At 43.8% G+C, this 13,120-nt stretch overlaps 1 protein-coding gene across 1 annotated transcript in view; it reads left to right on the top strand.

The window, feature by feature from the left end:
* PAPPA (pappalysin 1) overlaps positions 1-13,120 on the top strand; it is a 175,839-nt gene that overhangs the window by 39,818 nt on the left and 122,901 nt on the right. Inside the window, exon 3 of the mRNA XM_066332468.1 lies at positions 11,915-12,060. Within this exon, the coding sequence (XP_066188565.1) occupies positions 11,915-12,060 (146 nt within the window). The remainder of the gene's footprint in view (positions 1-11,914; positions 12,061-13,120) is intronic.

Genomic DNA, 13,120 nt, shown 5'->3' with positions numbered 1-13,120 from the left:
GATCTTTGCATTCTCACAGCCCTCTGCAAGAGGTCTGGGTTTGATTCATGTGGATCCACAGGCCTGTGGTGCCAAAACAGGCAATTTCTGCACTCATGTCTGAAGGCCAAATATATGGGTATGATTTCCTAGAGTTTACAGTTACATGCTGGATCAGAGCTGTGCGTTTCATAAGCTGCCAGTCCAATTTAGCAGGGTCTGGGGAAATGTGTCCCCCAGGGAACGCTCACAATCAGCCTTATGTTTTGGGCTGATAGTGCCTGTTTTCTGGTTAGCAGATCCATATGTGAGGAAATCCAAACGTCCTTCCAATCCAGCTCCCAGCCTGGGCACTGGCTGAGGCTGCTGCCCATCGCTGTTTTTCTGCTGGCCACATCCTGCAGTTCAGGAACTGTCCACTCTGGGAAGCACAAATGTACAACAGGGATCTGTGCAAGAGCTGCAGGCCCTGCACAGGTTAAAAAACCAGAAATTCCGAAAGTTCTAGAGTGTTTGGAAAAGGCACATTTACATCTTTCCTTGTCTTAGGCTCAGCAGAGAGAAATGAGGGGCAGGAATTCGATGTCAAGGAGTTCATTATGTTTGTGGTGTCTGTTACAGACGCTGTTGGCATGTTTTGCTTCCCAGCAGTCTCCTTGACAAAGGTATGATCTACTACATCTCTGTCCTGCTCTTTTTTTCATTTCTTTCTGTTTTCCTAGAGAGCAAGAGTAAAAAAAAAAAAAAAAAAAAAAAAAAGTTGGCTTTAGGAAGAACACTATCCACAATATTTTCTTTTTGCAGCTCTGAACTGTTTTTCACTGCAGGTGTGTTGTTGTTTCTGCCAGATCACCTGGCAATTGACTGTGGATTCTGGGAACTTCAAAGCTAAATGTTCTCATGTAAAGTTTCTGTTTCAGCAACTGACATTTTCTATTTCCCTGTAATCTCGTCATGGCTGAGAAAGAACAAGAGTCACCAGCTTTTGTAAATCTCATAATATTTAGTAGTCCTTTGCATCTGACTATTCAAGTTTTTCTTTTCCTTAAAAAGTGTATTCAAGACTTTACAGCTGAAGATAAAGGTTCATTGTTATGATCCATCAATATTCCCTGAAAAAACTCCCTAGAAACCAAATAGACAGAAATATCATTCCTTTGTTGTGACAGAGAGAAAAAAACCCAAAAACCCTTCTGAACCTTGAACATGTGAGGCTTCTGTTGCCAGGACACTTGATTTCCTTGAACCGAAGTCTCCATCACCAGACCATGTTCTTTGTGATCTCACTCAGGTGTCTTCTACACTTTTCTGCATAAGCTGAAATAAGAGGAAATCTCAACCAGTCTCATTTGAATCAGATTTTCATTTCTTTCTCAGAAAAGAGGAAGATTGAGATAATCCTAACTATTGAGGATCTTCCCACTGCAGCAGGATCTGCTTCATGCACAGCCCTGCCAGGAGGTTAAGAAAGGAGATTTGGAAGTCCACGGGTTGTAAAAATGAAAGCAGAAAAGAAGCGGCATCTCCAAAGCAAAAGGGATGTTTTGCAAGCTGCATATTTGGAGTGGTTATTTTGGACCATCAACTCCAGAAGGATCTGCAATAAACATGCTAGGTCCTTTGTGATTTTATGTGATTTTATTTTATTTTTTTGTTGTTGATGTCGGCCTGATTCCAAGTCGCTCTTCATTCCAATCTCAATGTATATCTCCCTTTGTGGCACGGGGTTTATGTGCAGGGAGGATTAGTGTCAAAAAGTGGGATGAAAGGAGCGAAGAATTTGATCTTGTTCTTTTTTTCACCCCACATTTTTTGCTGTGTGGTAATTAGGGAAGATGCTGAAGGAGCAGCCCCTTAAAGCACCAGCAGCACTGGCAGGGACAGTGCCACGTGCCCCCTTCTGTATAATTGCACTGTGAGCACCCCATGGCCACAGTGCTCCCAGCCCTGACCTGTGTGCTGCTTCCCAAAAATCCCAAATATTCCCACATATGTGACCCATGGAGCCCATCCAGGGTCCTGACCCACCCCACTCACAAAAGGTTGCTACTGTAAGGGCAGAGGGCACAGGGATCAGGAGCCCAGGACAGGGCTGTGTAATTCCATGGGGTAATTCCATGCTTTCCTGGACTTTACAGAGGGGACACAAAACGTTTCCCAGTGTCCAGAAATGCCAAACCAAAATCACTCCGACTGTGGCTCCCACAAGTCCCACCAGCAAGGCAGAGGTTTGGGCAGGCTGCCAATGTGGTCTCAAGCCTGACCCAGGATGGAGATGAGGAAGGCAGGCTGGAATTGAGTGTTAGTATTAGATTATTTTTTAGTAAATTTTAATATAGATGTTGCTCTGAGTTAGTCTCATAGTTAAAGAAAATTCTGTCTTAAAGTCACAAGTTTCCTCTAGATCTCGAATTTACAGAGGCTGTAAATTGCCCCTGTTCAAGGAACAGTCTGTATTCCTGATCTCTGGTGTTTTCATTAAAAAATCAGGTTGCTTGAAACCAAGCTATCCCTTACTTGAGCTGTTTTGCCCTGCTGTTTTGCCCGTATCTGTTTGTTGTTCTTGAAAGCTTTCTGTTGAGAGGTGGTAGACGCCAAATATTAGAACAGTGGCTGCTCCCTCATTGAAAACAGAGCCTGGTTCCACAAGAATCCCTGTTTATGAAGTTAATGTGCTGCCTTGTCCTCAGGAATGGTGAAATCAAGGGACTGGGGAACGACCAGTTTATTGCAGGGAGCGCTGATGTTCCATCTCTGGAGCACCAGACTTCTTTTTTGGAGATTGTAAAATAAAAGCCAAAGATTGTAAAATATGAGTGAAGGCTCGTAAAATATGATTAGTGACCACCAGCAGAAAACTTCAAGGATCTGCAACACAGGACACCACTTATTTAAAAGAAAGATGATCCATATTATCAGAGAATGCAGGCTGAAGGGATAGAGGAGCTAATCCTTGCTGTCAGGTTTTTTCCCGTTCAGAAGACAAGGAAAAATATTCTGTTGGCCTATTTCATGACTTCTTCACTCATGGTAAAATTTCTTGAGGGGAGGCCCAGCACAAGGGGTTTTGTCCTGCTTCAGCATCACTTCAGCGGGTGGATGGGGTTTGGAGCAGTGCAGGGCTGGTGTCAGGGCTTTGACCAGGATGGAATTTCTCTCTCCATGTTTAGGAAGCTTTCTGAGGCCCAGAGGGGAAGCAGTGTGCAAGTGCCAAGCAGCACAACTGAGAGTTAAAATAGCCTGAAATTCATACACCTTCCTCCATGGGTTTAAATCCTCCCGAGTACATGAATGAGGTTGGCTGCAGCCAAAAGAGGCTTTCATGAAGTGGCAAAGGAAATCTGTTTTACCAGAACAGGTTCCTGAAAATATCCTTACTCCACTTCTCTCTTTATGGTTTGACTTTTCTCCTTGTTACAATGGAAAAACATCAGGGTAACCAGGGCAGAGGGAATATCAGATGGAGATGAGGGGTAGATAAGAGGCAAATTACAGTACATTTCTCATGGGTCATTTGGCTCTAGTCTTGAAAAGAAAAAGAAAAAAAAAATATCCCAAAGTAGTAAAAGAAAGAATAAGAGACAATCAAAACAAATAAACCTGCCAGTGTTGCTGATTACAAAGGCCTGTGAAATGTGCATATAGGCTTCATAATGTTTTGCTGTTTTAAATGAAATGTTCCATCCTTTAATCCTACTCACTGTCTCAGAAGTTAATTGTATAATTGTACAGTAAGATCACAATTCTCTCTGCCAAGGCTTTCTTTTTTTTTTTTTTTTTTTTTTTTTTTTTTTTTTTTTTTTTTTTTCCTCCTTGCAAGTTGGCAAGCCAGTGTATCTTTTCCTTGTTCTGTGCACTTGGTTATTTTCTGTAATATATTATGGAGTTCTGTGTAGCTCAATAATTTGTTATGGTCATGCAAAGAAATGGGGCTTTGCAGTTCTTGCTGCTCGAGGGAACTCAAAAGTTTCTCCACTCTTGGACACAGACCCTGCAAAAGGCTCAGTGATCAGATATTTATGGTCTGTAGCACTGCAACTCTTTCTAAACCTATGTAAAGGTTATCTAAAGGTGGGCTGTAAGAACTAGGTAGTAAAGCCTGAAAGGATAAAGAGAGAGAAAGAATAAATAATGTTGTGTACATGAACAGCCATCCCAAATTTTTGCCCAGAGCTCAGACAGGACATGTTTGACATTTGAAAATTTTTGCATCATCTTTTTCCCCGAGCCTCTCTGCTCTTTCTTATCCTGGCCAGAACCAGCAGCAAAAGTGCTGGGGGGGGGGGGAAAAGAGAGAAAAAAATCTGTTTTTACTGTATTTCTGAATCTGAGCCCAGGTTTGTGAAGGATTTGGCAAGGATTTACAAACCTTTGAGAGAATCCGTGCGGAGATCTGAGGAAACCCGCCTCCCTCCTTTAAAAAGCAAGTTGCCTTGGCCAGAAATTGGGCAAAAATTGGTCGTTTCAACTGATGTTTCCTTTGAGATTTTGGATTTGAACCTGAAACTGCGCTTTGAGAATCAAATATTTCTCTAACTCTAGATTTACACTGGAGCAGATACATCACGGTCGGTGCTGATGTTTGTGTGCAGCCCAGAGAGAGCAGAGGCTGGCTCAGAGTGCAGGTTCACATGGACAAACCAAGAGAGGACCCAGCACAGAGTCTGGAGAAGTCCAGGCGTTGAGTTTATTCCAACCTGTTGCTGTGGTTCAGGATTGAGTCAAGTAGTTCCTGCACTAAAAACCTCCAGGAGTTAAGTGATTGCCTGAAATAAAGCTGTATCATTTATTGGAAGTCTTTTATGAGGTCAGAGAGGGCCAAGTAGGGATGTGCCCTTAATGTTCTAAGATGATAATACTGATTTTAGAACTTAACAGCAAATAATTTCCTTTATGTATCAGGTGTTTTTTTTTCCTCTCAGTCCTATAGATTTATAGTTGCAGTAGAAATTTGTGTATTTCTAGGGCTGTCCTGCTGGAAAGCCTGGGTTTCAAAGCAAATAGAATGAAATTGATAACCTGAAAACAGTAAAAATTCTCTACTTTCAAGCAAGCAGGTGCTCTCAGTCTCTGTTGCAGGACGAAGAAAACTCAGACGCAAGGAATTCCCATATTTTTTGCAGTAAAGCTCTTATTTTCTTTATATATATATATATATATATATATATATATATATAATTTATTTATTTATTTATTTTTACGTATTTGTTTAATTGGGTGAGTAAAGCCTGAGTCACTATCCTAGTGGTAGAATTAATTCAGTTTGGAAAAGAGAAACCTGGGATCAATGAACACACAGAGTTTTATAGCCACATGGGCTTTTATTTTTGCTTTATTTTTTGTTTAAGGGTCGATCCTAACTCTAAAACCTGTCAGTGATATGAAAACCCCTGGTCCAGGTTTAGCAGGCTCACCTGAATGCATTAACAGAGTCACAGAGTGTCACAGAGTTCAGCAGGGGCTACAAACCTACCCAAGGAGCTGGATTTATATTTGAACAATTATCCTAAGTGGCTTTTCTTGGATCCTTATGGGTATTGCATTTTTTTTTTTTTTTTGCCAAAACATTTCTTCTCTCTTGTAACGGGAGATCAGATTCGGGGCCTGCAGAGGACATCTTCCTGCAGCAGATAAACCCAAATTCTTTCAGAGCTGCCAAGGCTGCATGTGCTGACAGTGCTTGTAATTCATGCTTGTGGACATGACCTAGGCGCTGCCTGGGTTGGATGTGGCTGGAGTTACAGTCACACACTTGGATTTCAGTGTGAACACAGGCAGTGATCTGGATCTGAACCGGGACCTGGAGCCTCTCTCTTGTACTGTTCTGGTTCCACTCTGTGTCAGGCTCTGTCCTAATCACGGAAAGATTTATACCTTTATCAATAAATTATAATGACTTTTACTACACTTACACCAGTGTCTTAAATTAACACTAAACTGAGTAGATGAGGCACGCTTCCTGCTGCACATGATTTATGGCAATCCGTCTGAAATGAGGAGCAAAATTGAATTTGCCAGCAAAGGCAAATCTTTAACATCAGGTCAGGCACAAATTTTATTGCATGTCCGCTCCTAAAGAGAGTTTGTAGATTGTCTTTATTTTTATACAAGTTTTTTTATAGACCTGTAACACTTCAGGCTTTAAAAAAAAAAAAAAAATTAGAAATATTTTAGAGGTCTGAAATCTCTACTGTGTCTTTGTGCCAGGTTGGAGGTGACAGACAGGACAAACGTAGCAGTTACATGTCACTGATAAACTCTCAGCTTGAGGGCTGTGTCCCCTTTTGATGACCTGCCTTTGGGAAAGATGTGGACAGTACAGATAAGAGCATCAGAAACAAGCAGAGGTCTTAAAAGCAGTGAGAAAGGCTGAGGAAATAAAATGGTTTTAGCCTAAAAATGAAACGGTGTACAGGAGATATAACAGGCTTTCAAATAAGTAATAGATTTGGTAAAGAAGAAGGGAATCCACTGACTCCCTGTCAGTGGTTGAATGGCACAAATATTCCTCTAATAGAGAAAAAAAAAGATTTAGGTAGACCTTCAGAAAAAAAGAACTGTCTGATCATAAAGGAATTGAAACAAGGGCTGCAGGTTACTGGGACAGTGACAGAGTCCCTGTCATGTGTGTTTTAAGTGAGCTAAATAAAAATTTGCTTGGTGACACACAAAGATGCCCTAGCTTTGGGGTGAAGGGCTGGCAGCTGTGGTCTCTGGACATCCTTTCCAGGCTCATTTTTCTGTGACTCTACGACAGAGGGCAAAAGGCAGCTCTCACACTGCCACGAACACTGCCTCTCCAGAAGGACAGCTAGCTGCCTAACCACCCAGGACTGAGAAATCACAAGAGAAAAGATAAATTACAGCTGTGCACATCTGCCAAATGGCCCCATTTCAAGGTCAGCTTTCAGTGCTGTTGCAGTCATGGCTCTTGCCACAGTCTTCTAGAAGAACATCCTTTGTCTCAAAACTGTTCTTGCTCTCCACTGCAGATATTGAGAATCTCTTGATGTCCACTGCACCCTGAGCCCTTGGGCACCCTGTGTGGGTTGGACAACCAGGATAGACACGTGGGGGGTGACTGTGACACACTGACTGCTGTGGTCATTGGTCACTGAGTCCTGGGGTCAGGATGAGACCTGGAGGGGCACAGGAACCTGAGACCTGTCAGCCACACCATGTTGGGAATCACACATGGCTCTGTCACAGGCTGATGGAGAGTGTTCCAGGGCTGTCAAAAAAAAAAAAAAAAAGCTTTCTCTTTGTCTAAACCACACACCATGGTTTAGTCTGGGCTGACACTCCTGAGAGTGGAAAAGAGGAGTCTTGGGAAGAAGAGTGATTCACTGGGTCCCTGTGATTCCAGCATATTTCCCCTGTCCTCCCAGGTGCTGAACCCAGTAGGTAAAGCATAGGACACTGTATGCCAATACTGAAAATTGAGATATTTTGAGGCGGACTTCCCAATTCAGGAGGTGCTGTTGGTTTTGGTTGTTGTTGGTCGGGTTTCTTTTAAGGATGAAATGTGGTGCCTTCTGTTCCTAACAAACCCACCAGGCAGTTGCAGACCATACTCCATAGTGAGCAGACAGCAAAGTTCCTACTCTGTGTTTGGGTGGGATCTTGAAAATAATCTCTCAAGTCCCCTGTTTGTTTTCTTGCTGTCACTTGTCTTGACACTTGTCTTTGAAGAAAAAAAATCAAAACAAAACAAACCAAATGCAAATAGAGAATAACCGGGAGCAAACATGAGGAAATTTCCTAACAATGAGGTCTGGAAGACTCTGTGTTCATTGTGTTTCAGCCAGGAGTGCAAGAGGCTGCAGCTCAGCCACGTCAGGGAAACCTGGGGAAACCACTCTGACTTGGAATTAAAAAAAACAGGAGGAAGAGCTGCCAATCCCCAACAAAACTGCTCAATTCTAGTCACCAAAATCAGATTTACTATGATTAAACCTGATATCAGCTGAGTTTAAAAGCCATTGCCAAATGTGTTTGTGTCTCAGCACAGAGGTTTGTGGCTGGGTCTGGATGTGGAGCTAAGGTCCAGCAAAGGGAGCTCCTCACAGTGGCTCCCACAGGCAGGTGGGGCTGGTGGCCAAGGGCTTCACCTCATCCCCTGGGGACGAGTCACAGCCCAAATGGACAGGAAATGGGTTTGACAGATGAGACAGGCTCAGGGATAATGGCTGGGTGACTGATGGGGTGGGCTGTGTGATGGGTAGGGCCTCTGAGAGACACTGCTGGGTGAGCTAAAACTCCATTAGACTGAAACTGGAGCACTGCATGGGATCCATATCCCTGGCTGGGGCTCACTGGATAAGGGTGAGCTGCTGCACAGAACTGTTTCAGAGGGCTCTCTGTACTACAGCAAAGGGAAAAAGAAACCAAACGTGTGCATTGAACAAATAAGTTGATGAAAAGATCTGGGTGGGAATTTGAGCATTGCCTGATATGATTTGGTGTCCCAAATGGCCTTAAACAGCCCATAGAATTTCTATGTCTAAAACAGATTCCAGCAAAGGAGGCCTTTTATGATGCACTAATAGGCTCATTAGGCTTTCTCCAGCAAGGCACGCTCACAGCATCGTATGTTTTTTCCATTACAGGAATTACACGTGTTTTGTTGTGCTTTGGGTTTTGTTTTGTTTTCCACATAGACTTGCCCTGACAGTTCCCCCATTCAGGTTTATATTGGAGGTACCATCTCGAGCCAATGAATTTTATGAAATATGTTGCTGGCACTCACAGAGAGATGCATAAAGGAAATATTCTAATGACAGTTGGAAAGGCTTTGATCCCCTTCCAGGACTGCACTCACATCTTTGAAATGCGAGTTTGGCAGTGCTGGAAAGGCTGGGCTCTTTGGCTCTCTCTGGCATGAGCCCATGTGACAGACATAATGTCCTCTGTCAGGGGACCCACATAACCTTGAGAAGTGTAAGCAGTGCTCACAGATTGCACTGGGTCAGATAGTCTGGGCTGATAACGGAGCAGGGGGGAGTCAGCCCAGTCCAAAGCAATAACTAAAAGCTATTTTGACCTGGTAACTGTTGGGTCTGCTGCCTGCGGCTACGGAGTTGGACATGAACTGCAAAAGTAGTTAATTTATGCCTCCTTGAGTGTAGGAATGTGGCGATGATGGATAGGGATGGGAGGTTATTAGAAACATGGGGAGGAAGGAGAGGAAGGAATTCCAGCCCGTGTTTTTATCTCTTACACACGCACACACCGGTTCCTCACATTCTCTTGGCTGCCTCACGTGCGTGCAGTGTCCAAGCCCTCACTGCCACACTCACATCTCTGCTCTGGCTCACACAGGCACATCCTCACACACTTCCCAGGGCTCTGCCTGAGCTCAGGGCTCGGGCATGTTTACGTGCTGGGGGTTGCTGGCTGCTTCCATGAAGGAGTTTGCATTTACTGCCTTCCAAGCATGATCTACTTAAACCTACACCCGGGCAGGTCCTCCACTAAAAAATCCTCTTGGCATTCTGTTCTTCCACCACTAAATACATTCTGCTCACTCACTGCCTTACCCTGGCTAGCAGAGAAAAGTGGTCAGAGAAATATCAGAAACCCAAGTCCAAAGGACTTAGTAGATGGATTTACATGAGGCATGAGTCCAGGCTCAGTGAAGCATTGCCATCACAGGCCAATTAGTTAAATGCTGCCTGCTCTGGATGTTTTTTGCAGTAATAATACATGTAGCTCTGGATGTTGGAGCACATGGGCTACATGGAAGAGAAAAAACAACTGTGACCATGCACTGAGGAGATAAATGGGGATTGGATTGTGTCAACAATAAGGAAAGAGACAGCTGAGAATAAAGAAATATTGGTTTAGATTATTTGAAACCATGAGAGAAGAGGAAGGATAAAAATGGTAATCTCAGGAGGAGAGTAGGATTATGGTTACTCCTTCAGGGATTTGCATGTGCATAAAGCATCTGCATCTAGAGTCAACAGCCTCTGTCAGCCCAGGCAGCAGGACCTCCCTTCCTGCTGTGGTACAAACACAGAAACATTGCTCTGATCAGACCAGGTGCTCCTGTTTCTGTCCCTCTCTTTTTCATGAAGCATCACATCGCTCCCACATTCCCTCTTACACTTTTGCTCACTGCCAGTGATGCTGCCATAGGTGCAGGCACACACTGTCCCCTCCCCGAGGTCACAGCCCTGTCACACATTCCCCCAATGCTCTCACACTGAGAACATTTGCACATCAGTTCTCACATGTAATTTCAAACTACTGCTCATGGATGTGTCTAAGTAGGAGCCCGTGCTTGGAAAAGATGTTTTCTAAGGCTCAGAGAAGATCCAGGGAGTAGATTGAGCAGAGCCTCACAGTGTTATGCAGATCCAGGCAGGACAAGCTTGAGGAGCTAAGGGGAAGGTCTGTATATTTTCCATGAATGTGTTGAGAACACTGGAGAGATGAGAAATGTGTAGAGGGTCACAGTGCTGACCTGTCCTTCAGGATGACGTCCCCATTTGATTGGAAGATAAACACTGTATGGAACAGAAACATCCCCTTCCACTGGTGTCCCCAAAGAGCACATCTTCCTCCATGAGTCAGCCAGGGCCTGGGGACACCCAGCCATGAGCTATTTTGGAGTCAATGACTTCAGCAAGTGGCAGGGGAAGCTATTGTGGAAATATGAATGTGTTTTCCATTTGGGAGTCCTCCGGGAAAGGACAAAAAGATCTTGGTGCTAAGCCAACTCCCCCATTTTTTCTTCACCCTTCTGGTATCAAAGGCCTTGCAAAGTATGCAGGGAACCCTTCTCAGAGCCTGTTGGGGTTTGTGGTTTGGGAGAGCTGTGTGAGCCTTGCACACTCACAAAGGGGGACTCCAGGAAGCAGGAAATCAACCAGCTCAGGACCATGGTGGTGTCTGCTCCTTACAGCCTTTGGACCATGCTTGGCTCAGTGTGGTCTCCCTCTCTGGAGTCTCCACCTGTCAACTGAAGATACTACAACATGTTCCCCCTTCTAGCTTTTCTCTTATCACAACACTTTACATCAAAAGCCAGTGTGAGCTGGAAACAGAGAACCAATGGGTTTAATTTCACATTTTATTTTCTCCAGCTTTACTGTGAGCTGGAACAGTGCAAGCAGTGTGGCACCAAGGTATGTGCACTGGCAAGTGGCTCCTGTATTCCAGTATTAAAAACTCTACTCCTTTAAAGGAGCAAAAAAGTTCCTCCAAGAGCCATCAAACTTAAGGGGTTGGCTCAGCTTGCCTGCAAACAGATTGCCCTGTGATTTCCAGGCATCCCAAAAGCTAAGGAGAAATGCTTCTCACCCTGGGAGGACCTAAGGAGGCTTAGGAATTTCTGTCATGGTATGGTACCACTCCTGGGGAGAGCTGGTGCGAGGAAACCTCTTGGCACAACTTTGCCTGTTGGAAACAGCAACTCCCAACCAGCCTTGGGATGTCAGGCTTAGGGCATGTGGGTTTCAGCACAAGTCACTTCCATTGGTGCTAAAGGAGTGGCTCTGTGAGCTGGTGTTAGTTGTGGTGCCAGCCTGAGGATGTGAAACTTGTTATTGTGAAGGAAAATTAGAGGTAACAACGACAAACAGCTTAGAGGAAATGTGCAAAGCTAACTGCTGGTGTAGAAAGATTTACTGACCATAGTACTTGGTTAATTATATTCATAATAAAGAGATTCCTATACTTATCTTGAGAATGTGGACAGCTTTATGTATTTACCTTGGATTTTGTGGTCTTAGTTAATCAATGGCCTGAAGTTTTAGATGAGATTCACTACATGAATGCAAAGTAATCAAAGTTTGGGAGTGGGTTATTAAAACATTTCAGGTGATTGATATGCAGAGTATTATAAGACCTTTGCTTGGATTGCAGCAGTTCTTCAAGGTTTTGCTTTCGTGTCACCTTTAGGGAAAAAAATGCTTTTCTTTTTCTACAGGGCATACTTGGATGTCAATGAACTTAAGAACATACTCAAACTGGATGGATCCACACACCTCAACATCTTTTTTGCCAATTCCTCTGAGGAGGAGCTGGCTGGAGTGGCAACTTGGCCCTGGGACAAAGAAGCCTTGATGCATCTAGGTGAGTGATAAAGATGTTTCTTCTTTGCAAGGCATTCTTTTCAGGCACTAAGAAGGAAAGACAAATATGCGTTAAGCTCTGTTCTGATTTCTTATCATTCCTCTAATATATAGTCAGGGGAAAAAAAGTATTTCACGATTCCCAGATACTGGCTCACAACCAGGAAAATATTAGGTTATAAACCCAAGACATATTATGGTATTTGTAGATGATGTCAAGCTGAAAGTATTTCACCTTTTCAGTGAAGCGACTTCACAGGGCATTCACTCCATGGGAGCAGCTTGCAGAAGATTGGAGGATAGGTGTGGGGATGAGACAGAGATGAATCTTTAACCTTGGCCTGTTAGGTTCTGACCCTTAGTTCATTAGCAAGTATCCAATTAGCTCACAGATTGTAGCTAAAATCTACTGCTGTTTTTTTCTTTACAATGTGCAAAAGAGCAAACAGCCGAGGGACTGTATTTCTAGTGTTCATTTGAGTGGAACTGGAAGGAGTTCACTGCCGTGCAGATCTCCTGGTGTGTTTCATAACCAGGTTGCTGCTGGAACCCAGGGGTCCAGACAAAGCTCTGCAGCCTCCCAAATGACTCACTGCCCCCTGCAGTGCCACTGGACCTGTGTTCCCTGCAAAATGTCAGAGGAGCCGCAAAAGGTTCCGCAGGCACTGACTGAGTCAGTATGAGCTTCTCCTAAATTCACAAACCTCCCACGAGCTGCAAACCTGGTCTGGTCATGTCCTCTGAGCACGAGTTCTCATAGGTTTTTCCAGATATTTCTCCAGCTTGTCCAGACCTTCCTAGGCTGGAATTGAAGTCCAGTTTCAGCCAAGTTAAATCTTTGTGACAGACTGTTTCAGCCAGTTTTTATATTACCCAACTCCATGTTAGGCTTAATAAAAAAGATATGGTGACTATAAACCTAAATGAGGAGAGCAAGCAGCAGTTATTATCCTAAAACATACAATGGAAGTTGAGCTGTATGGAATAGCCATCACTCAGGGGGGCTTTTCCAAGGTCAAAAATACCCCCAAAATGAGATGTTACCATGTCTTTATGGTCAC

Source organism: Sylvia atricapilla, chromosome 19 (assembly GCF_009819655.1).
Source record: "Sylvia atricapilla isolate bSylAtr1 chromosome 19, bSylAtr1.pri, whole genome shotgun sequence".
Lineage (NCBI taxonomy): Eukaryota > Metazoa > Chordata > Aves > Passeriformes > Sylviidae > Sylvia > Sylvia atricapilla.
This window is presented reverse-complemented; position numbering and strand designations above follow the sequence as displayed.